This window comes from Camellia sinensis, chromosome 2 (assembly GCF_055761805.1).
Source record: "Camellia sinensis isolate YWXY chromosome 2, ASM5576180v1, whole genome shotgun sequence".
In the NCBI taxonomy this organism is placed as follows: Eukaryota; Viridiplantae; Streptophyta; class Magnoliopsida; order Ericales; family Theaceae; genus Camellia; species Camellia sinensis.
The window spans coordinates 87,180,484-87,206,413 of NC_138962.1; the positions used below are offsets into that span (position 1 = coordinate 87,180,484).

At 38.4% G+C, this 25,930-nt stretch overlaps 1 protein-coding gene and 1 pseudogene across 1 annotated transcript; both read right to left on the reverse strand.

Moving 5' to 3' along the window:
- Nucleotides 1–20,199: 20,199 nt before the first annotated feature.
- Nucleotides 20,200–21,756, reverse strand: LOC114266292 (uncharacterized). The gene is made up of 3 exons (XM_082911973.1): nt 20,645–21,756; nt 20,414–20,548; nt 20,200–20,262 (listed from the first exon to the last, which is right to left on the reverse strand). Exons 1-3 carry the CDS (start codon nt 21,728–21,730, stop codon nt 20,200–20,202), a joined length of 1,284 nt encoding a protein of 427 aa, XP_082768099.1. The 5' UTR covers nt 21,731–21,756.
- A 71-nt stretch (nt 21,757–21,827) lies between these two features.
- On the reverse strand, nt 21,828–22,937 carry LOC145815194 (protein FAR1-RELATED SEQUENCE 5 pseudogene; annotated as a pseudogene).
- Between the last annotated feature and the right edge of the window lie 2,993 nt (nt 22,938–25,930).

Below are 25,930 nucleotides of genomic sequence, written 5' to 3' on the forward strand. Positions count from 1 at the left end.
CCATGCTGTGTTTTGTTTGTATGACTTTTTTGGTATTATGTCACTATATATATATATATATATTAAAATAATAAAAAAATATTACAAACACGAAGGGAAAATATTTTTTATAAATATTATCAAAAAAATTTATAAAATATAATTTTTAATATTAAAATATATCAAAAATATCAAAGGGTGGGGTCTATCTCACATCATTAGAGATGGATTTGAGGTGTTCAATTAGAAATCTCAAGAATTTTTCATCTTAAAAACTTTATTCTAATTAGCATTTGTAATATGAACAATGCGTGAGATACCGAATTTATCACCTTTAAAAATCACCTTTAATGATATGTCACAAGTGTTAAATTTTAATTTGTTAAATATTTTATCATGTAAGATCTAATCTCAATATCATATTATTAAATATAATTTAAGAGTAATAAATTAAAAGAATATAATGTTGTTATGATCTCTTTTGTTATTGGAAAATGCTAGAGGTCCCAAATTTTCTACCAAATAAATGACCAAATGTCTCACATAGGTGTGGGGCCCACAAAATTGCGGACCCCACACCCATGTGAGACATTTGGTCATTTGTTTGGTAGAAAATTTGGTGTCCCTAGCATTACTCTTTGTTATTTACTCATTCATTTATTTATTCTCTCCTCAGTTATATCACACCACTACAATTCAAAATGAATTCTTTCATCAAAACTCTATGTGCAGGGTAACATTATAATGCACATCTCTCTCGAAAAGGAAAAAAAAAAATCGTAGGTTAGTTATAATATATTTTAGTAAATTACAAATTTATCTTATGAGGTTAATTAAAATACGAATTTTCTCTTGTAATTTTAAAAATTATATTTCACTCCATAAGATTTCTAATTTCATAACAAATTGCACTTTTTATTAATAATTCATTAAATCAATTAATAGTTTTTAATAATGTTATAAATACATTTTAATTAATAATTTAAGTAATTTTATTATTGTATAGGAAAGCAATTATAGATTTCATTTTTTTAGTTAATTAAGTTAAATAAAAAAATTTGACAAGGGAATATTTATAATTTTCTAAATCACAGAGAACAATCTGCATTTTAAATAAATCTCAGGAGGTGTATTTGTAATTTATCCTAATACTTTATAGTGTTAAATGTCATAATTTAATAAATTGTAACTAAATTTTTTTGACAAATAATCAATGATCTCTTTCATCATAATTAAAATTATAATCACAATATATCATGATTTAATCATAATTAAACCACAAAATATCATAACTAAATATTATAATCAAACATCACCTATGAAATAACTAAAAAATTCTTTAATTATAACAAAAAGAGGGTAATGTTAGGAATACTAAATTTTCTACCAAATAAATGATCAAATGTTCACATGAGTGTGGGGTCATAGAAACTCTACACGGTTAATTCTTGGAGGACTACGTCAATGTGGGAGAGGAGAAAAAAATTATCAATATATAGAAGATGTAAGTGACATTTATACTCTATAATTTTTTATTTGTATTTTATCATAAACATACTTATATTTTTATGTGTTAATATTTTTTTTTTCCCTTTCCCAGCAATATATATTTTCCCTTAATTATTTTTCTCTTTCTTGAAGGCTCACTACTGTTTCTTAAAGACTCTATTCCAAGCATTTGTAATAGATTCAGTTGGTCGTCTGTTGGAGATTAAAACTGGTAGACCGTCTAGTCCGTTTCGTATGCCCATCTTTAGATTCCATTTTAATGATTCAAATCATTCATATTTTAAGATTCATCGAGTATATTATTTCTGTAAAAATTCAAGTCGATCGGATAACAGTGACTACATGTTCAAATCAGTTTTGTATAAAAAATAGACGGTAAAAAAATAAACAATTTATATAAAAATTGATTCGAACACGTAGTTATCATTATCCGATCACCTTAATTTTTTTATAAAGATAATATACTCAACAAACCTTAAAATATAAATAATTCAAACTATCAAAATGAGATCTAAAAATAAGCCCACGAAATGGACTGATCAGCCAAATTTTGATCTCTAACCAGAGATAAGAGCATCTCCGACGTTAAACTATTTTTTTCATCAAATCTGATGAAAAAAAAAAAGTGATTTCCTCAATCTGATATGAGTTCCTCCAATGGGTTGCATTGTAGCTTGTATCAAAAGGGCAAGGACGTCCAGCTGGACAGCCGGCCGGTCGACCAGAAAGGATCAATTTTTTTATTTTTTTTTTGCCCTCCATTTCTTTTTCCCTCTACTAAATATTTTCTTTTTTTCTTGCCTCCAATAATGATTTCCTTTAAAAAACTGATATAAACACATTAATCCATGTACCATATAGTAGATGCACGAGCATGAAATAATCTTCTCATATAATCCTGTTGATCAAGTTTGCACTCCTCCGAACGCCGTCGCTTTACTTCCTGAAAACACAAATGTGAGCTAGTCGGCGGGTGTGTGCAGGATACCTTTCCGATGTCTAAGTTAGCAAAATAGACAAATAGGCAAAAGCTCTGTGTATTCCGAAAGTCAAAATTGTGTTACCTTTCCATAGGTGATGTCGTGAGCTTTTATAGGTTCCGCGTGGCACAATCCTAGTAGGACTCTTATTCCTCCATGTAGAGTCCTCTTATGAATCACACTCCTGAAAGGTAGTCCTTATCCTTCAGCACCCCCTCACTGCTTAAACCAAGTGAGATGGTTCTAGCTCGGTGGTATGACCAAACGACCGAGCTAGTATTGCTATGCCCAAGTGGCAGGTTAGACCGAGCTCAGTCTAGCTCGGGTCATCCCTTCTCCGTTTGTACCTCGGCTTGGCACACTCCAACCGAGCTACCTACTTAAGGCTGATCAAACCATGCTCAATGACGACCTTAGCTCGGCGCTACTGTGTGCGAAGCTTAGTTCGGTCCAACTTCTCTTGGGTTCAACTCATTAGTTCGAAGACCGAACTAAATCAACCCTTTACCTCGGCCCATTTGTGCGGCCCAACTTACAAAGACGGCCATTCCTTAGCTCAGCCCAATTTACTTATAAATTACCCTCTCAATTGCCCCTTAATTCCATCTGCGAAGCATGATTGGGATTACCTATTACCAGCCGAGCTAAAACTTTCAGCCTTTCAACCGAGAGAAAATGCCGTAGGGCTACCGATTGGTTCGGTCAAAAAACATCTCCTCAGTCACGTTGTCATCTGAATCGCTTGTTATTCCATAGACACGTGGCAAGCCCCTACTGGTTGAGTACAACTGTCCAGCCGTCTTCGTACTTCGCGTATTTTGAACAGTCCCGCCCAAACTCGCGCTTTTCACAAAAACCTTACTCTTTGAACCAAACGTACCACTATTCATCTTCCTCTCTCTCTACTTTCTAAGCTTCCATTTTCCTCATCACTGTGTCTGCAAAGCTCGTGTTTTCTGTAGACTCGATTTCAATCTTCAGTCCTTCCACCTTGAACTGGTATGTGGCTCAAGCTTTCTTCTTTCTATTCGTATAGACTAACAACATGTATTTTTTGTGTATATGTGTTTTCTCACAACACTTTCAAATGGTTTTCTCTATAATGAGCAAGAACCTTTCGAACAGTAATCACACCTACTGGATTTGCGAACAGACTGAAATGGGACGTTTTGGATCCAAAATCATACCACGACCGAATTAGGATCTTGTTTGTATTAGATGCAAGCCTAGCCAGACTGGATAACTCTTCTAGCAACCGAACTAAAACTTCACGTCATACCTGTAGTTCCAATAGGTCTAGGTACCTCATGTTTTACTTAGCTGAGCTAGCGAACTATATTAGGTTTGCGCAATACCACGCTAGAAAGCCTCAACCACCGACCGAACTATAACTTGGGGCTAAACCAACTCCCTGACTTAGTCAAAACCGAACTAAGAATGCTGCACCATAAGCTTCAACCGGGCTACGAACTTCTCATTTACTTAACCGGGCTAAAGCCCCTTGCTCAAACCGAGCTAATAATAGATAGTTTTCCACGTAGCCGAGCTAGGACAACGTTTATTTTACCTTTATTACTTTTAGCACGGTCTATCGATCTGTGCTTAACACTTTTCTTTTTCACTTTGCAGACTCTGACTAGGTTGGCCAGGCACTCCCTTGCACGTTCAACCATGATACCCAACATCATCTCAGCACCGAGCTAGCACCTCAAGCTAATTTATACATAATTTAAATCCTCATGGGTAAATATAGGTTTTTAGTCAACTCTCTAGGGGCTATGGCCGAGTTCCGAAGGGACTACCATATCCCTGATGATGTCCACCTTAGCTTAGCCGAACTAGACACCACTCCCTGGGGTAAACCTGGCTTCGTTCCCTTCACCCTCCTTTCCATTGTAGAAACTGGACTCCAATTCCCTGTAAAGCCTCTTCTTTGTGAATTCCTCAAACAAACAAATCTTTGCCCAACCCAGCTTTCCACAATTTCGTACAGAATAATAAATGGCATCGCCGAGCTAAACTGCCGGCTTGGCCTTAATCTCGGTTTAGCCGAGCTATTTCACCAGTATTCACTTAGCCAGAACGAAGATGGCTGGGTCTATTATTTAAGAATAAGAAGACGCCGAGAAAAGATAATAAAGAACACCCCAGACAAAGATGTAAATAACGATGATTTTTTCTGGGTCTCAGGCAACTTTGAAGACCAAGAGGCCCAGATCCCGAGCGGCCGAATTAATTGGGAAAAATGAGTAGCCGGTATACATACCTCGGCTCGATTTTTGCATTCCTTACTCTGTTTGTAAGTTTTAAACCGCACTAACCGTTGTAATTTTCCTTTATGCAGATTTAAACTTTCTAAAGTCGCAATACAGTTACCTCAACCTTGTCACACTCCGCGCCACACTAAGACATCCTGATCGAGGTTGGGCCGAGCTTCTCAACTTTAAGCCGACGTATAGATATAGCAGTAGGCGGAAGACCAGGGTGACAAACTTCCTCTTGGAGCCCTCTCCTGAACCTGATCCAACGCTCCCACAAATCAATCTTATCTCGTTGACTGCAGAACAAGAGATGGCCAAAAAGAGAGCAGTAAGAGCTCTTATCACCGAAACAAACCAGGCCGAGGTACCACAAGCTGGCCAGACAAACGAGGCCGTGGTAGCGCTTCCCACCTCTCGGCCGTCATCATCTCGGCCAAGCAAGCGTGCTTGGACTTCCATAACCGAGCCACGCCTTGTCGACGAAGATGAAACCATCTTTCCCGAGACCACACCACCGAGCCCACAACTGGAGCGCTCTGACCGAGCTAGCTCCTCTGAGTAGGTACCAAAGGTCACTTTCAAGAACCGAGCTGTCACTAGTACTGACTCGGTGGTCGCAGAAAAAGATCATTCGCTGGCATTTAACCTTGCCAAGAGCGTATGCCTACCACCGGATATGGAACATCACAACCACCTTACCGAGCTAAAAGCCATCCGCTCGGCCACCAAATCGATGGTCTTGGTGAGTGCTTCTCTTTTTGCTTTCCAATTTGCACATCTGTTTGCTTGGTTTTACTGAGTCTCTTCTCGCCCTTTTTCAGGCCATGCAGAAAAACCACATCGCTCGCAAACGTGTGTTAGAACTGCACAAGAGAGCGAGGCAGTCCGTGGCAGAGGCTAATGCTAAATCAGCCGAGCTAGAAGACTCCAAGAAGAAAACGGCCAAGCTACAGACCAAAATAACCCGACTCACCGGGATAGTTAGTTCGGCCGAAGCAGATAAGCAGAAGGCTGCGGCTGTGCTGAAAGACAAATATCTGCGCAAGCTGGCCAAGCTCGAGGGAAAGAAGAATGCTGAGATAACCGAGCTGGAGAAGAGGGTGGAGGACGCGGAAGACCGCGGTTACAAAGAAGGTGAAACCACATATATCCTGCAGTGCGAAGCTGCTAAGGATATTTTCTTCAAATGTGGGTGGAAGGCAACCATGGCGCAGCTCGGTCATAGCCAAGAGACCGAGGTCTTCCTCAACCCTCCTCCACATTTTATACCGAGCTACATGGTGGAGTACGCGAATGCAGTGTAACAAAAGTTTCTTCAAGTTGAGGACGAAGAAGAGGCATCAGAGCCCAACAATACCCCAGTCGTCGCCAATGATCCCACTGTTCAGTCAGCTCGAGTGGAGCCACCGATGGAAGACTTGGTTGAAGATGTGGCCGGGCTACCTGCTGAAACCGGGCTTCGAGTTGAGCTGGATGCGGATCTTGACGACCTTTTTGCTTGATCCTGTATTTTCTTCTTCTTACTTTTTGGAAAGAATGTGTAACCAGACTAAGGCCCCATCTTGTGTACCTTTGATTTGAACTTTGAATGAAAGCTTCTTTTGTTTCAATTGTTTGTTAGGTTTACTCCATGCATTTATTTTCCAACTGTAATCTGAATGAAGTATAACATTTTCTGGCCGAGATACCTATCTCGGTCTTAACCTTGAAATCTATCTGGTCATACCTGCCAACCTCTTCAGCCTAGGTTTTTACCTCAGCTGAAGATCACTAAAAGTTGTTATTCCAACTAACCACTCTTCAGCCTGGATCCTTATCTCGGCTGAAGAGTACTAAGTGTTGGTTTTTCCAGCCAACCTCTTCAGTCTAGATCCTGATCTTAGCTAAAGAGGGCTCAAAGTTGGTTATTCCTGCCAACCCAGAGCCAGGTATTTGGTTATTCCTGCCAAACTTCCTGCAGCCTGGATCGTTATCCTCGGCTTTAGTAGAAGTGTTGGTTTTTCCAGCCAACCTCTTCAGCCTAGATCCTGATCTTAGCTGAAGAGAGCTCAAAGTTGGTTATTCCTGCCAACTTAGAGTGAAGTGTTTGGTTTTTCCAGCCAAACATCCTGCAGCCTGGATCCTTATCCTCGGCTTAGGAGAAGTAAGTGTTGGTTTTTCCAGCCAACCTCTTCAGCCTAGATCCTAATCTTAGCTGAAGAGAGCTCAAAGTTGGTTATTCCTGTCAACTTAGAGTGAAGTGTTTGGTTTTTCCAACCAAACGTCCTGCAGCCTGGATCCTTATCCTCGGCTTAGGAGAAATAAGTGTTGGTTTTTCCAGCCAACCTCTTCAGCCTAGATCCTGATCTTAGCTGAAGAGAGCTCAAAGCTGGTTATTCCTGCCAACTTAGAGTGCAGTGTTTGGTTTTTCCAGCCAAACGTCCTACAGCCTGGATCCTGATCCTCGGCTTAGGAGAAATAAGTGTTGGTTTTTCCAGCCAACCTCTTCAGTCTTGATCCTTATCTCGGCTGAAGAGAGCGCAAAGTTGGTTATTCCAGCCAACTTTGCTTTTAATGCCCCTATCTCACTAAAACTACTTATACAGTAGAAAACAATTTATGCTGAAATAGAAACTACTTGTTTTATTGAAAAAAAGAAAAACTACAAGTACGTTTAAAGAAAAGCTAAAAATAAAATAGTTTGAGATTGGCAGTGTTCCATGGCCTGGGAATGGCTTTGCTGTCTTCATCCTCCAAGTGGTATGCCCATTTTCCTGCTAATCCAACCACTTTGTAAGGTCCTTCCCAATTGGGCCCTAACTTGCTATCTCCGGGTACCAGGGTGTTTCCCATTACTTTGCGCAATACCCAATCTCCGATCTTGAATTGCCTTGGATGTACTGTCTTGTTATATTTTCTGGATAATTCTTGCTGGTATGAGGCAATATGAACTAGTGCTCTTTCTCTTCTTTCTTCTACAAGGTCGAGCTCCAATGTTATGGCTTCTCCATTTGACTCTGGGTCTAAATTTTCGCTTCTGATGGTGGGGAGGCCAATTTCCAGTGGGATTACTGCTTCCATGCCGTAGGCTAAGGAGAATGGCTTTTCTCCAGTTGATCACCAAGGTGTGGTACAGTAAGCCCATAAAACATGAGGAAGCTCCTTAGCCCACTTTCCTTTTGCTTTCTCTAATCTTTTCTTCAATCCATCCAGGACGACTTTGTTTGATGCTTCCGCCTAGCCATTTGCTTGGGGGTATGTCGGTGTAAAGTTGTAGAATTCTATCTTATATTCTTCACAAAAGCCTCTAAAAATTTTGTCATCGAACTGAGTGCCATTGTCTGATATTAGAGCCTTGGGTATGCTGAACCAAGTGATGATATTCTGCCAGACGAACTTCTTCACATCCTTCTTCTTTATTGAGGCTAGTGCTTCTGCTTCTACCCACTTTGTGAAGTAGTCTATTGCTGCGAGAAAGAACTTTCTATTGCCGGGTGCCGTCGGAAGTGGTCATACTATGTCCAAGCCCCACATTGCGAAGGGCCATGGGCTAGTTAAAGGTAGAAGCTCTCTGGCTGGTTGATGTATTTAGTGTGCAAACTTCTGACATTTCTCGCACTTCTTCATATACTTCTCTAAATCAGCTTTCATGTAAGGCCACCAATATCCTTGTGAAATTGCTCTGTAAGCCAAAGATCTTCCCTCTTGGTGGCTTTCGCACACGCCTTCATGTATCTCGAACAAGAATGCTTCGACTTTGCTAGGGTGAACACATTTTAGGTAAGGTCCTGTGAAAGATTTCTTGTACAAGGCCATTGATGGGGAGAGCCAGAATCGCTGTGACTTTGCTTTGATTTTGTTGGCTTCTTTCTTTTCTTCAGGTAAGACACCGTCTTTCAAGAACAGTACAATCGGGTCCATCCATGAAGGGCCTAATTCGGTGCAACATACCTCAGTTTCTTCGGGTTCTTCAATGCTTGGTCTTGATAGGAAGTCAATCAGTAATGGATGTGGGATAGATGTATCTGCCATTGAAGCGAAGCCTGCTAGTTCGTCTGCTCTGTTGTTTTTTTCTCGGCCAATCTGTTATATCCGCACCACTTCAAATTTCATGATCTCCCTTCTCAGTAACTCTTTGGTATTTAGCCATCCTCTCATCTTTTGTCTCGTAGTCGCCTGAAATCTGGTTTACTACCAGTTGGGAGTCACTGTAAACCATTAGCTCGGTGGCCTTCATGAAGAGTGCTGATTTTAGGCCTGTTAAGAGTGCTTCATACTCCGCCTCGTTGTTTGATGCTGGGAAGCCTAGGTTGACTGCTTGTTCCACTACTAGGCCATCTAGTGAGATGAGGACTATGCCAAGTCCTGTACCGTGCCTGTTAGATGCTTCATCCACAAAGAGCTTCCACATCTCTCCAACGAATAGCTTCCAACAAGTTGAGGGGTCGGATGATGTTTTTGGGTCATAAGTGTTGCTGATGTTTTCTTCCAAGTCTGCATCTGTTGTTTGCCCCTCACTATCTGACTGTATCAAGTTTTTGTTTGCTGGTGAGTCTTTACCTGGTGCAACATGGTTTGCCTCTTCTACACTTTTCTCAATCCGATATGCCTTGGGATGTGGATGAGTATCCTGTATTAGGGGTTGCGCATTTCCTGCAGCACTGTCCGTCCCCATTTTGATTGTACCAGTTAAGTCAACTGGGCAGATGTGATGACTTCCTGGCGTGAACTCTACCACAAAGTCTACTAAAGCTTGAGCTTTTATTGCGGTTCTTGGTTGAAACTTGATATCATACTGTCCCAATTCCACCGCCCACTTCAAGATTCGCCCAGAAAAGTTCTCCCTCTCAAACAAGGTTTTTAATGAAAAAGCTGTGAGGACGATTATGGTGTGGGCGTGAAAGTAATACGACAACTTCCTTGATGCCAACATCAAGGCTAAGGCCAATTTTTTCAATGGTAAGTACCTAGTTTCTGTGCCCAGCAAGGTCTTGCTGGCATAAAAGATGGGCAGGTGTTGGATTCCTTCCGCTCTGACCAACACTGCGCTGACTGCGTGCCGTGAAACTGCCAGGTACAAAAAGAGTTCTTCTCCAGGTATCGGGGTCACTAGCAATCATGGAGAAGACATATATTCTTTCAGGCTTTCTAGGGCGCGGTCGCATTCTTCATCCCACTCAAACTTGGCCTTTAGTGCTTGGAAGAATGGTCGACATCTGTCAGACGACCGACTTATGAACCGGTTGAGTGCAGTTGCCATGCCAGTGAGGTGCTGCACTTCTTTTACTGTGTTGGGCCTCTCTAGATCCTGGATTACTTTGATCTGAGAGGGGTCTGCCTTAATACCTCGGTTGGTCACCAGGAAGCCCAGGAATTTGCCTGATCCTACACCGAACGCACACTTGGATGCATTAAGGCACAACTTGTTCTTCTTTAGGATCTGGAACATTTCATCTAGGTCCCTGAGATGGTCCTTTTCATCCTTGCTCTTAACCACCATGTCATCGATGTAAGCCTCCATTGTTCTGCCTAACAATGGTTCAAACATCTTGGTGACCATTCGCTGGAATGTTGCCCCTACGTTCTTTAGGCCAAAGGGCATGACCTTATAACAATACAACCCTCTGGGCATTGTAAAGGATGTGACCTCCTGGTCAGGCTCATACATAGCGATCTGATGGTAACCTCTATACGCATCAAGAAAGCAAAGTCGATTATGGTCTGCCGTCAAGTCTACCAATTGGTCTATCCTGGGTAAGGGAAAGCTATCTTTTGGACATGCTTTATTGACTATTTTGTAGTCCACGCAGACACGCCATTTTCCGTTCTTCTTTGGCACTACTACGGTATTGGAGATCCATATGGAGTAGTGCACCTCTCTGATAGCTCCTGCCTCTAGCAAGTTTCCCACTTCCTTCGCCACTATCTCGATATAGTGGAGTGCCGATCTGCGAGTGCATTGTATAACTGGTCTGGCAGATGGGTGGACGTTTACTTGGTGATAGATAAAATTTGGGTCAATGCCAGGCATGTCATATGGCGTCCAGGTGAACATTTCGATGTTAGAGGTCAAGAATTCCATGACCTCTATTCTCTCAGTGTTGGACATAGATGAACCGAGCAAAAAGAACTTTTCCGGGTTCTTTTCATCTATCCTTACCTATACCAAGTCTTCCACTGCCTTCTGTTCAGCGGCTTTGCCAACATCCGCAAACAATTCATTGCTCTCAGGTTCTTCTACCATCTATACATATCCTTTGGTAGCTCGGCTGCCATTTACTGTGACGAAGCATTGCTTGGACATAATTTGGTCTCCAAAGACCTCTTCAATTACTCCGGCTTCGTTGGGGAACCGCAGTACTTGATGGTAGGTTGACGCTACCGATCGCATAGTGTGCAACCATGTCCTTCCCAAGATTATGTTGTAAGTGGATAGGACTTTCAATACCCAAAATTCCACATGTTTCGTCATGCTTCCTGCTCTGACTGGGAGGATTATCTTGCCTACTGGCCACTCTGGCATTGAGTTGAATCCGATCAGGGGAGATGTCGTAGGTGCTAAGTCTTTGTCCTCCAATTTCAATTATTTGAAGGTTTCATAATATATTATCTCACATGGGCTCCCTTGGTCAATCAAAATCCGTTTGATGTCGAAATTCTTGACGCGGAGAGTGACAACCAACGCATCATTGTGAGGGCAATATATCCTTGCCAAGTCTCTGTCTGAAAAAGATATGACATTCGTGGCCTCTGTTCTCTCCTTTTTGATGGCAAGTTATGCACTTAATACCTCCCTTAAGTGCTCAGCCTTTTTGATCATTCCCCTGAGCTCACATACCCGCTCAGGCTCGAATACCCCATGTATTACGTTAATTACACGTTGAGGTGGGGCGTCGATCGGCATTCCCTTTGGGTTGTTGTGGTTCTGGGGGGCTGGCTGTGTTCCTCCTTCTATGTACTGGTTCAGGTGCCCAGCCGCCACTAACTCCTCCAAATGCTGTCTCAATGGCATGCAATTCTCAGTGCGGTGCCCCTTTTCATCATGGAAGGTGCACCAGGATCTTTCGTCGTAGTCCTTTTACGCTTCTCCCAATTTAGCTGGCCATCAGACAAAAGGTTCATCGCGTATTTCGCTGAGAATTCAGTAGATTGGTTTTTTGAATACTGTGGTAATGGCAGTGCGGACTCTTAACCACCTTTTGTCTTTGTCCTCTTTGTTGGCCCGCCTGCCTCGCCCATTCCTGCTGGGGCGTTCTATTGTATTGACTTTTGCCGTAGTCTTTTTATCTGGCATCACTGCTGTGCCAGATTTTGTTTTAGCACGGGCACCATCCTCCTCTACGCGAATATGTTAGTGCACTCACTCCATCAAGGCCTCCATCGTGAGGGGTGGTGCCATAGTGATTGAGTCCCTCAATTTGTTGCCGACTGGCAAGCCCCGTTTGTATTGCGCAATGGCGAGGTTTGTAGGGAAATCCCCAATCTGGTTTAAGGTTTCCCAGTAGCGACTGTTGTAGGATCTCAATGTCTCATTGTCGCACATGTCAATGGAGAGTAGCTGATCAATCTCCACTAGTGTCTTGGTGTTCGTTCTGAACCTTGTCACGAACACCTCTTCCAATTGTGCCCAGGAGGTGATGCTGCCTTCTGGTAGCCTTTCGAACCAAGTTAGACCTAGGTCGCCAAGGCTAGATGGGAATAAGATGCACATCAAAGCCTCGTTCCGTCGGTATACTGCCATAACCTGGCAAAAGTGGCTTAGGTGTATGTAGGGGTCTGTCTTCCCATCATAAGTAGTGAACTTGGACTGGAGAAAGCCCGAAGGTAGTGGTACGTTCTCAATTGCCAGAACGAACGACGAGCTCTATAACCTTGCTAATGCTTTGTCTGTTGGTTCATAAGCAAGGCGCGATATTGGCATTCCTACCTCGATGCTGCCATGCATCCGAGGGGCCAACCGCTGAAGAGCTGAAACTCTGCGTGAGTCGTGTGCCCTGACATTCTCCTTCCATCGTGCCCTTTCTTCAAGCACAGTTCGCAAATCGGACGATCTAGGCAACTTCGTCTGCCTGGATGACGTCTGGTGCGTGCAGGAGGGCCAATAGGTGCTTCCTTCTGTATATGACCTCTCAGTTCTCGTTCTCTCAGACCTGAAGTAACAAGTCCTAGTCGTCCTTGTTTGAGTGTCGCCTGTTCTAAGGCTCCTACTCTCTGCTTGCGATGGTGTGGTATGCCTACCACGATCTTCCTAGTGGCGAGGAGGCGTGTTGCCTTTGCGCCCCTCTCCTGTCGCCACCCTTTTTCCTTTTATCTGGCGCTTCATCAACTCCATATCTGCCGTCATCCTTCGTATCAACTCGTCCTGCTCCTTCACGCGATCCTCCAGAACTTCAGGATCGATCATTCGCCTCTGTCTTTCAGGACTTTAAGAGCGACGGGGGCTGTTAGCCCGCCTCCCCCCCCCCTTGCATCCCTCCGAGGGTTTTGTCGCTGGGGTTTTAAATCCGCCATGGGAGGGATAGAAGGCAAACCTTCGCACCTCCCACCCCCCTCCGGGGTTTGTCCGTCAATGGCTGATTGCAGAAAGTCTTCATTGTGCGTCATTGCTTTCGATTAGAGAGGAAAGCTTGATCAAGAGGTTTTGTTCTTTGTGGAATTCCCACAGACGACGCCAATTGTACGAGCACGAAATAATCTTCTCGTATAATCCTGTTGATCAAGTTTGCACTCCTCCGAACGTCGTCGCTTTACTCCCTGAAAACACAAACGTGTGCTAGCGGGCGGGTGTGTGCCGGATACCTCTCTGATGCCTAAGTTAGCAAAATAGACAAATAGGCAAAGGCTCTGTGTATTCCGAAAGTCAAAGTTGTGTTACCTCTCCATAGGTGATGTCGTGAGCTTTTATAGGTTCCGCGTGGCACAATCCTAGTAGGACTCTTATTCCTCCATGTAGAGTTCTCTTAGGAATCACACTCTTGAAAGATAGTGCTTATCCTTCAACACCCCCCTCACTGCTTAAACCAAGTGAGATGGTTCTAGCTCGGTGGTATGACCAAACGACCGAGCTAGTATTGCTATGCCCAAGTTGCAGGTTAGACCGAGCTCAGTCTAGCTCGGGTCATCCCATCTCCGTTTGTACCTCGGCTTGGCACACTCCAACCGAGCTACCTACATAAGGCTGATCGAACCATGCTCAATGACGACCTTAGCTCAGTGCTATTGTGTGTGAAGCTTAGTTCGGTCCAACTTCTCCTGGGTCCAACTCGTTAGTTCGAAGACCGAACTAAATCAACCCTTTACCTCGACCCATTTGTGCGGCCCAACTTACAAAGATGGCCATTCGTTAACTCGGCCCAATTTACTTATAAATTACCCTCTTAGCAGACAAGAGGTATGTTATATCTGGATTCTGATGTGAAAATTCTAGCATTCATGTATGGAATTGTTGAAGGTAGTGAAGGGTCTTTCGATTGAGTTATGGCAGTCATTGAATTCTTTGAGGAAGTGAGGAATTTGGAATCTGGAACCCAGTTCAGGCCGTCGACATCGGTAGCAGAACCACCACCGCAAGACAATACAAACGAATCAGAGTTTGATACAGAGGTGTTTCTTGATGAGTGAACGGTGATTATGAAAAAAGAAGAGAGAATTAGAGAGAAAAAGCTATGGGTATTGAAGATCATAGCTAATGGGGAATACCCTTTGAAGGGATTAAGAAATGGGATAGAAAATTTGAGAGAAAGTGAAAGAAGATGGAAGAAACAGAGTAACGGGAAAAAGGGGGAAAATAATTTCCTATATGAAAGAGAAGATGAATGCTTCCGGTTGTATTAATCTGGACCATCTTGGATTTGCATGATCATGTATAGATTCACTAACTCACCTCAATGCTTGATTGTATCTCCATTGAAATTAGTAACTTTTTCTTTTTTTTTTCTGTCATTTGCATCTGATAAGATCGAGTGAGACCAATTTCAGAAACTCAAAAACTCAGACGTTTGTATGCCACGGACGACCGGTGGGACAACCGGCCAAACGTCTAGTCGGTTGTCCAGTGGGGCCACATCCAACGTACACGAACAGTGTTTTGGTGAAACCTGACCCAGCTCCTCAATCTGGTGAAACTTTTGCTCCATTCTCAATTTGATATCAGTTTGGTGCAACTGTTGGAGTGAGAAAAGTGATTTTTTTTTATCAAATTTAAGTCTGATGATAAATTTGATTCACCGTTGGAGATAGTCTAAGTTGCTGAACGCTTTGCTAATTCCTTTTTGTTGCTTTTTCTTTTAATTTTCTCTCTCCTCAATTATATCACATTTCAATTCAAAACTCATTAGGTTCATTTTGAGAAGTGAGTTAAAAGTCACTTCTTAATTTTTAACTTACTTTCTCTCTCATAAAAAAAAGGTTAAAAAGTTTTTTTAAAAAAAATAAAAAATGTCAATTTTTAACCATCTTTTCAATACACGACACTTACAAAGAGTGTAACATAGGTAATTTATAATATTTTATGATGCTAATATCACAAAATATTATAATTTAATAAATCATAAAAAAATATTTTTGAAAGATAACTAATAATTTTTTTAGTCATAACTAAAATAACAATCAAAATATATTATAATTGAGTCATAACTAACACCATAATTCAATGTGTCATAATTAAGGATTATAACTAAACATCATTTGAGACAAAATTAAAGACTTCTTTAGTTATAACCAAAATAACAATTACAAGACATCATAGCTAAGTCATAATAAATAACATAATAAATTATAATTATGTCATAAAAATCGTAAAATTATAACTGGGACATATAAATATGTGTATCTTTCTATGAAGTATGGGTATTTCGAAAATATTGTCATACTCGTACCGGGTACTTTTTATATATTCTTTGGTTGTTAAGTACTCCATGGGTACTTCATCGGTACAAGATTGATACATCGAGAGTACACCAAGTTATGGGACATTAGTGGAAATATGTTTGATTTATTAGAGAGTTCTGATTTACTTGAAATTACAGAGCCTTTATTTGATGTGCCAGAAATAAACATGTATTATTCAATGATGAAGTTGATAGAAGGGAAAATTGAAATTTCAAATTTTCAAATTTAACTTAGTTTGCTTTTGGAATTAAACTTTAATTTGTAATTTCTCCTATTTAATGGCCCCGTTTGGTGTAGCTGTTAAAACAGCTTATAAATTATAACTTAACAGATTATAGATTATGACTTTAATCAGAAGTTGTTAATCTGTTTGGTGTAGCTGTTGGATTATAGATTTAAGTTGCTGAGTAGTGTTTGTTAAATAAGCTGTGAAATAGCTTTTTCAATTAATTTTTATTTTTTGTTTGTCTACATTTCTCATAAAAAATAATAATAATAATCTATAGTCCATTTGAGCCTTTTTCTATTTTTAAAAAAATAAAAAATAAAAAAAATTAAGAGTATAACCATAAATTAACATGTCCACAGCAGAAGCTGATAAGTAGAAGCAAATGGTGAGCAGCTTCTCAGAATCAGCTTTTTTGAGTTAAAATAAGCTGTTAGAATCAGAAACTGTTTGAAATAAGTTTAACCAAACAGTCCAAAATAACTTTTTCAAAGCTAAAAGCCATAAGTTGGCTCTGAAAAGCTGAAACAAACACCCCCAATGGTATTAGCTTATAGACTTTGCTTTAGTATTGATATTATTGAATTATGATTTCTCTTTCGGTTTTGTAATTTCTCTTTTTGTACATTAAAATTTTATTTGTACATTGAATCTCAAATTCTAAATTATAAAAAATAAAAAATTTATTGGCGTACTCTAGTCGTACCCGTATCTTATTTTTTAAAATTTTACCATATCAATGTGAGTCCGGATCCTCTCCAGCCAAAGTTTCCAACTGGTCCTCCGGTCAATAGCCTGGATCTTGCCACGTCACCCCACTCAAAAAGAACGGCCCAGATCAACGAAAAAAAAAAATTTGAAATTTCCCACAAAACAGAGCTCCTCATTTTCAATCTGTAAACAAAAAAAAAAGAGGGAGAGGGAGAGGGAGAGGAGACACCGTCCATCTGCCATCGTTGTTGGACCGCCAGCCACCATTCCTCACCGGCGACCACCGACCATCTGCCATTCCTCACCGGCGACCACCAGGTTGAGAAACTAAAGTAGATTTGAAAGAAAAAAAATTAGGGCTTTTATTTGGGGCTTTACTTTGATTTGGGGCTAGCAATGCATATGCATATATAATGTATATATATACATAAAATGAGGAGCTGATAATGTATACAAACAAAAAAGCCGTCCATTTTGGATCTGTAAACACAGCTATGGATTTTCAAATTTCAGATGCTCATTGTTTTTTTTTTTTTTCTTTACATGCTCATAATGCTCATAATACTTCCTTCTTTACATGCTCACTGTCCATCTGCCATTGTTTTTTTTTTTTCCTTTACATGCTCATAATGGTTCATTAAAATATACATATATATATATATATATACCACTGTCCATCTGCCATTGTTTTTTTTTTTTTTTCTTTACATGCTCATAATGGTTCATTAAAATATATATATATACCATTGTCCATCTACCATTGTTTTTTTTTTTTTCTTTACATGCTCATAATGGTTCATTAAAATATATATATATATATATATATATTTGATTATGTGCTATGTGCATCTTTCAGGAAATTTTATAGAGAACACTTTTCAAAAATAGAGGGAATGAATGAATATATACATTATCTTCAACACTTTTCAAGCACTGGCCCACTATAGGAAAATAATTTGAATCAGTGCTTAAATGAATAAATTTGAAAAGTGCTTGAATTATGGTTCTTGAATCAGAGCTCCTTAATGACCCATTATAGGACAGCTTTGGCAGCATTGACAGCAACAAGAGGCCCAAATATATCAATTGAGTTATGTTGTTCAGAATATGTTAGATTATCACACATTGAAGTGGCTAACAATGTTAAAGAAATGTTGCATTAACCGCTGCCATGTATAAGAATTTTGACCATTAATAAAAAAAATTCCAACAACCACTCCCCCATCTAAGAAATCTCCTTAAAAGAATTAATCAAAGGCCACAAAATTGTAAATGATTGTTGAACTATCCAGGTATCCAATACCTATAAAAAGGAGTTAGAAAAGGACCACACTAGCTTTGCTTGTGCCTTTAGCCTCCATTATGTCTCTAAAGGGCACAAGTCCCGTTAATTATTCTTTCCTCTTTGGGAAGTAAACCTTAGCCCACATCATATCACATGTTATTAGCTTGACTAGTATCTTATTCTTCCCTCAATGAGGGAGGTGCAGGGTTCAAGTTCTAGTAGAGGTATGGATGTATGTATATAACCCAAAAAAAAAATTAAAAATTAAAAAAAGAACATGAAGAAACAAAGAAAAGAAAATTTGATCATAGCCCAGATTATTGTTAAGGCATTAATGAAGTTTGATAAGGTTTTGCTGTATGTTGGAAAAAGGCATAATATAGAACTGTATTTTCCTCTTCAAAACAAACTGCCATGGCAATAATTGTTCTATTATCTAATGGCATATTTGTTTACAATTTAGCACTGGTCTACCCAAGTTTGATTTGTGGATATGAGAATTTTCATCTAGTTTGAAAGATGAATCCAACATACCACAGAGGGAGCTAGTAAACAAAATTTCTTACATCAATAGCAGAATAAGTAGAGGTTCAACTTATCAACATTAGGTAAGTTCAGTCACCCTTATCTAAAACTTACAACAGCATATCCTATCAAAAAAGGGCATTGCTTCATGTCTCAAACCACTCTTTCAGTGACCATTTCTTGAAAACCCCACATTATCTGATCAAAATTGTTATTTCTGTGAATGTAAAGCCAAAAACTTTTTTATTGTGTATGATAAACATATGCATGTGAACCTCTTTCTTGGATGTAGAAACACCATTGGGGTTATTGTCTCTTTTTTGATAATTTTTGTGTATTTGATAATTTTTTGTAGGTCAATGTCAATGTCAAGCACAAATGCAAGTATAGACAACATGCATGAAGTTAGATTTGAAAACCGCAATTGTCGATGTGGCAAAAAAGCTGTGGTGAGGATTTCTCAGTCAACGGATAATCCAAATTGCCTTTATTTTGTATGCTCCAATTATCCGAATGGTTGCAACTTCTTTCAGTGGTGGATCCCTCCACATATGCAGCATAATTTGAAGGTGGTCGAGAATGATATTGATGAAGAACGCATGGAAGTCTTGTCTACTCTTAGAGAAGTAATTATTGTGAATGGGGAGCTCAAAGACATGACTATGAAGAGTAGGAAACAATATAGAGACTTGGCAATGGTGGTTGAAAGAGTTGGTGCAAAATTGAATTACGCCTTTGTTTTTTTTGTTTTGTTGTTGCTGGTAGTTGTGATTTTAGTGTATTTGAAATAGTGTATGTAATGTAAGGTAGTGTCAGTATGACTTGTATTGTAGGTAGAATGTGTATGTAATGTAAGGTAGTATGAGTATAACTTGTAATGTACGTGGAATGTGTATGTAATGTATAGTGGACTTGTAATGTAAGAGTTTGAGTTGTAATGTATTTTGTAATGTATGAGTATGACAGATTTTTAGCACAGTTTTTGTAATGTATGAGTATGAGTATGATAGATTTTGTAATGACTTGTAATGTAAGATAGATTTTCATGACAGAGGTTTGACACAAGTTTTTTAACACAGGTTTTTTAAGACAGAATTTTCAGAACAGGTTTTTGGCTATGTATTTTGGCTATGTATTTTGAACACAGGTTTTTGAAGACAGTTTTGTGAACAGATTTGTAGACAGAATGTTTGTGAACCTGAATTTTTGAAGACAGAATTTTCAGAGCAGGTTTTTGGCTATGTATTTTGAACACAGGTTTTTGAAGACAGAATTTTTGAAGACAGTTTTGTGAACAGATTTGTAGACAGAATTTTTGTGAACCTGAATTTTTGAAGACAGTTTCCAAAGACAAATTTTCAGCACAGTTTTTGAACACAGATTTTGAAAGACAGATTTGTGAACAGAAATTTTGAACTCAGGTTTTTGTAGACAGATTTTCAGCACAGATTGCCCTAAACAAAGATTTTGAAACATAGATTTGTGAACAGATTTTGAACAAAGATTTTTTCAACATTGTTTTTTAAGACAAAGTTTTGGAGACAGATTTTCAACAAAGATTTTGAATAAAGCTACAGTATTCACCATTCACCATTCAACATCAACATATCCAAAAAAAATAAACTCCATTAACATATCCCACATACTTCAACAAGTTTCACCATTCACCATTGAACATCAACATCAACACTAAATACTTAACAAGTTTCAACAAGTTTCACAATCAAAATACAGCAGCTCAACAAGTTTCACCATTGAACATCAACAGCAACATTAAATAGTTAACAAGTTTGAACAAGTTTCACAATTAAATACTTCAACTTCAACATCAACATCAATGTTAAATACAGCAGCTCAGAGGCATCTCCTATGCATGAAATTTGAAGTGCCTTCCAACTCTTCATGGCCATCCAAACCCTAAAAAAAAAAAAACAGCACCAACACTATACTTGAGTAGGACAAAATAAGCACCAAAACCAGCATTACAGCAGCACATAATCAGCACCAAAAACAGCATTTTAGCAGCACAAAATCAGTAACAAAAGTACTAAATCAGCAGCAAAAGTACCTCAGTATACAGCAGCAAATTATTTGTTGGTCGAGAACCTGCCTGTGAGCCTTGAGAATCTTCAAACCCAATGTCATACCCACCTTGAAGTAGTGTCATAAATGTTGGTTGTCCACAATATGCCAAATTGTTTGCCTACAATTCATTCATATTATATTACGATTCATAACAAGATGCAAATGAAAAATTAATTGACAAAACACAAATTACTTGGCTACAAATCTGACTCACATTATATGTGGGATATATTAATGGAGGAGGAATTGTACCACCCATGGCAACGGAATGAGGAGGAGGGGGAGCAAGAGGAGGATGAAGAGGAGTAACATTTTCATGAATACTTACATCTCCTCCAATAAATAATGGAGAAGGTCTCACGGTTGGAGCAGCAACAGGTCTTGAAGAACTCAAAAATTGTGCACGGGACTTCTTTTTAAAGCTTGCTTGCAATGCCAGCTCACATGGACCTTTTATCCTTCTTTTGCCCTTACTAGTTGGATGCTTTTTCTTCAATCCTATTGGAATTTGCACAACATGATTGTTGTCTTCATGATTATTGTCTTCTTGCTCACAGGTTTGAGGTTGATCATTAATACTTACTTCTTTTTCGGGACAAAAATGTGCACTTATCTTGCTTTCAACATGTGCACCTAATGCAGCTACTTGTGAACAACAAAAATCATAACTTTCCTCAGTTTCAGCAGCTCTACATGCTATTGATCTAAATGCGGTCATCAATGTCTTATACCGTGAGGCTTGTTTGAATTTGACGTCTACTTGAATCTCATTCCCTAACTTGTCCGTCACAGCTTCTCCTCTTGCTTGTTTGGTCCACCTCTTCATAATGTATTGTGAAGGAATCTCTTTCAACTTCAATATTTCTCTCATAACCTTCAAACAGTGACTGCACAAAATCCCTTTCCTTTCAAACTTTGAACAACTACAAGCCAAAGAGCCATCCATCTCCATTTTCACTTTCCTTGCATTTTTCCCAATAGCATCAACAACTGTGTATAGGCTACAACCATCAATGTATTCAATTGCTTGTATGTCTGATTCAACAGAAAGAAAATACTCATCTTGAAACTCCTCAAAAATATTTTTAGTGTACACATTACCCATTTGACTCAACATTATGAATGGCGCTCGCACCCTTGGCAACCTTTGGCATAAAGCATATCCAACTTCTAACTCCTTGTACCGCTTCTCACAAAGTACCCTTTCAAAATGCATGAAGAATTCATTTAAATTAAAATCAGAACGAATGTAATCCTTCAAAAATGCATTAAAAGATTCACTAAGTTGTGTTGTACTCATTCCCGCAGCCCATGTTGATCTAACATATGGCCAGCCCCATTTTTCCTTCACCCCGAAAATCAACTTCAACCAATGATTGTCATGAGCATCATATGTATCAAGCATTTCCCCCCCACTTCATTTCCCATTCATTTTCATCCTCAATATCAAACATGAATCTATTTAATACACCTTTCACCCCCTTATCTTGAAAGAGACAATTACCATGCCTTAATGCATTTTGCATCAAGTGCCAAGTGCACAAACGGTGACTCGTGTCAGGCATAACAATGGGTATGGCCTTAGCCATTGCAGCATCTTGATCGGTAAACAAAGTTTTTGGTGCCTTTTTTGACATAGCCTCTAAAAAAGTTTGAAATAACCATATAAATGTTTCGGCAGTCTCATCATATAACAACGCAGCACCAAAAACAACTGTTTCTCTATGGTGATTAAATCCCACAAAAGATGCAAATGGCCTATGCTCTTTATTTAACTTGTAGGTAGTATCAAATGTAACTACATCGCCAAATTGGGCATAATCCATGACCATTTGTGCATCGGCCCAAAACATATTCGTTATTTGCCCTTCATTGTCTAATTGGAAAGCATAAAAAAAAGATGGATTCTCTAAAGATTTCTGTTGAAAGTATTGCAACACATTACCTACTTCCACATACGCTAAACTTTTTTGTCTTTTGGTTCTCAAGTAATTTTTTTGATCTAATTTCATAAAACCAAGAGACTGCCTCCCTCCAGCTTCCCTACCCATCAGTTCAAAAGACTGCCCTAAACGAAGACCAGACTCTGAGGCTAAGTCTAACTCAATTGCTTGGGTATCTGATATCTTTCTTTGCGATGGCAACATATGGGCACAATCAAGAGATACAAGTTCATGGTTGTGTTTTTCTTTGAAATCAATCACAACAAATTTCCCACTATTGACATCGAATTTAATAAAAAGTCGGGCCTCACAACCAGTCCTAGTTTCAGCTCTAGGGGTTTTTGTCAATGGGTCTCGCTTGTCAACCTTCCGAAATCCCTCTTTGTTGCAAACCAAATTTCTAGAAATAATTTGTTTTGTTAACTTGTTCTTCTTACAATATTCCCTTCTTATGCTAAATCCCATTCTTCCTCCATATGCATTATAAAAATCGTACGCACTTTCTTCCGAATCAAAGGTCATTCCTACTTTTGGCTTCCAACCACAATCATTGTCAGGTTCCATATCATATAAAAACGCAACTGAAAATTAGAGGCAATCAAATGGGAGAACAATAATTAGAAACATTACTTAAATGAACTTATAGCTTCATTCAACCACAATCATTTTTTTATTGTTCTTCATTACCTCCAATTACAAAGAAGTGCAGGTCTTGAATGAACTTATACACAACAACATGTCAATGGTTTAGGTGATTTTTATATCTTCCTTGCATTAATCTGTTGTTTCAGGAGTTAAAAACTTAGGTAGATGGATTAGAGAACCTAAGTCATTCTCTTGGTTATTGAGGTTAATGAAGTAGATAGTGGAAGTCTTGTGACATGTTCCACTCACAAGAGAACAATGACAGCAAATAGTTCCCTTTGTATTGTTCCCATTAATTATTATCAAAACCTAACTAGTTTTAGATGAATCATGGTTGCATTAAACAAATTCAAGCAAATACCCAACACTAGAAAACAGTGTTGAAAATCTGTTTTTTCCCATTGTATTATTCAAAATCCCATTGTATCAACACTGCTTGTTCAAAATAACAGATTTTGAACAAAAAATCTGTTTGTTCCCATTGTATTGTTTGTTCAAAACAATTTTGAACAAACAATCTGTTTGTTCAAAAATCTGTTTCGTAGCCGATAGTATCAACACTGTTTTTTCCCATTGTATTGTTTCCACTGATTATTATCAAAACGTAATCAGTTTTTAAACAAATTCAAGCAAATGAACAACACTAGAGCCTCAGTTTTTTTCTTTTTCCCTTTGTGTTGTTCCCACTGATTATTATGAAAACCTAATCAGTTTTTAAACAAATTTAGGCAAATGCCCAAAAATAAATAAGGACTTATCTCTGGTTCAACCATCAAATGAATTAAATTGATCGGATATCAGTAGCACTACAATCAAATCAATTTTGTATTCACTTTTATACTCAGAATTACATTTATCATTTATTTTTACTAATGCAAAATTAATTTAATCATAATGTGACTCATATTTAATCAATTTAACTCCAAACTAAAATAATTAAAAAATCAAAAAACTAAAAAAATAACACACTCCCAAAAAAACCCAAAATAGGGCCAAGTACCGAACAATTGTGCAAACTGCACAACAGCTAGATATTTTGGTAATATGATATGACTGCATTACTAATTAATAAAAATTTATTATTACAATAGTGAAAAGTATATAGTTGGATTAATAGAAAACAAAAGAGTTTTTCCGAATCTTATTTGTAATATTTTATTAACTGATGATGACATTAAATATGATAGAAGAAATTATTAAATATTTTTGAAATATCGTATGATTATATTTTTTTTATCAATTATTATTTATTATATTTTTTCATATTTTTTTATCAATTATGTTCTTTCATATTTATTATATTTTTTGAAATATCACATGATTATATTTTTTTTATCAAATATTATTTATTATATTCTTTCATATTAATTATTTACTAAATAATCATCCCATAGATGGATGGTATTATTATTAAACTACTGTTTGGCATAACATAAATAAATAAATATTTTTTATTTTTTAAAAAATATATATTTAAAATAATTTTTTTACTTTTTATGAACAAAATATAATATGAAATAATTTATTACCAACAAATCTGCAACAACTACAGGTTGTTGGGACTTTAAAAAAAAAATTATTTTTTTGACCTTTGTCCTGCAGCGGACAGTGATGCTCTGTGACCATTCTTGCATACATTCAACACGCAAGAAATATCTGAGGCGAAAAATCGCAGGAATCTCTGACAATAGAGTACGTTTTTGTTTTTTCTTTTTCTTTTGCTTTTGCTGTTAAAAAATTTTTTGGTAACGTCTTGTTCGATTTTGGGATCAGGATTGTTGATAAAAAAAAATTTGTATTTCATCAAAAACCCATACATTTGAAAACCCATACAAGCAGAAGTTGTATTGCTCCAACCTATTTTTGAGTTCCACATTTCTTAACAATTGTACAAATCTATTTTTCTGATGGTTAAATTATTTTAGTACCGTTTCGTTTTATTATGTTGGGCTCATGATTTTGATTAACAAAATTCACAAGTCTTTCTAGAAGTATTATTTCAAGCATTTAGATGATCTAAAACAAAAAGATTTTATTTTTTGTTCTGTAAATAAACTAATCTTTAAAAAGATTAAATTTTTGTTTACCCTCAATGTTTGATGACCGGACGGACGGCGGCGGTGGTGCGTGTGCGCGTGTGGTGGTTTTTTGGGTCCAATGGATGTAACCCATTTTGCCCATAACCTCTCCCTCTAAAACACTTGGGTACCCCTTAAGGCACACCCCAAGTACCGAACCCATGTCTTATAAACCCTTTCAAAACTTCCCACCAAATCAATGTAGGATAAGTCATTTTACAATCTTAAGGAATTTCCACCAAAACTTCATTTCCATGGAGCACATTTTGGTTTCAATTTCTCATTCACTCGGTAATGGTTTTGAGCAACGAAATATACCACGTGAATCACAACGCGGCATAGAACGCGTTACCACTTTGACCCGTGAAAATCGACGCACGGGGCCCACCTAAAAAATAGACCAAACTTAGGAAAAAATTCTGATTTTATCCAGAATTTTATAACCATTTCCAACAATCCCCCACATGAATGAAATTTGATGACAACGGAAATGCAACAATATGCAGACTATCGAAAGAGTATAAGTCGAAAATATCTTGCATCAGGATAGGTAGCTTTCGGCCTTGAACCTTCCCTAGTGATAACCTATCGGACTTACTAGCTAACCAATGGACGCGATGCCTTGAATTGTTCAGCCGTTTGTGTAAGCCAAGACAATAGATTTCACACAAAATATCTTCTAACACATCGTGGTTCTCATTGTTGTGTTCATTTTGGCCTTGAACGCGTTTGGTTTTCATAAGTGTTTCTAGAGTATTTAGCCTCTTCATTCTCATAGAACCGGCCCCAGTTCAACAGTCATATAGGTGATTCTTATTGTGAGTATCTCCTTAT

Coding starts and splice junctions, on each gene's coding strand:
- LOC114266292 (XM_082911973.1), bottom strand. CDS start 21,730: ATGAGTACAACACAACTTAGTGAATCTTTTAATGCATTTTTGAAGGAT. Junction 20,549..20,644: donor TAATATATCCCACATATAAT/GTGAGTCAGATT, acceptor AATGAATTGTAG/GCAAACAATTTGGCATATTG. Junction 20,263..20,413: donor ATTTGCTGCTGTATACTGAG/GTACTTTTGCTG, acceptor TTTTTTTTTTAG/GGTTTGGATGGCCATGAAGA.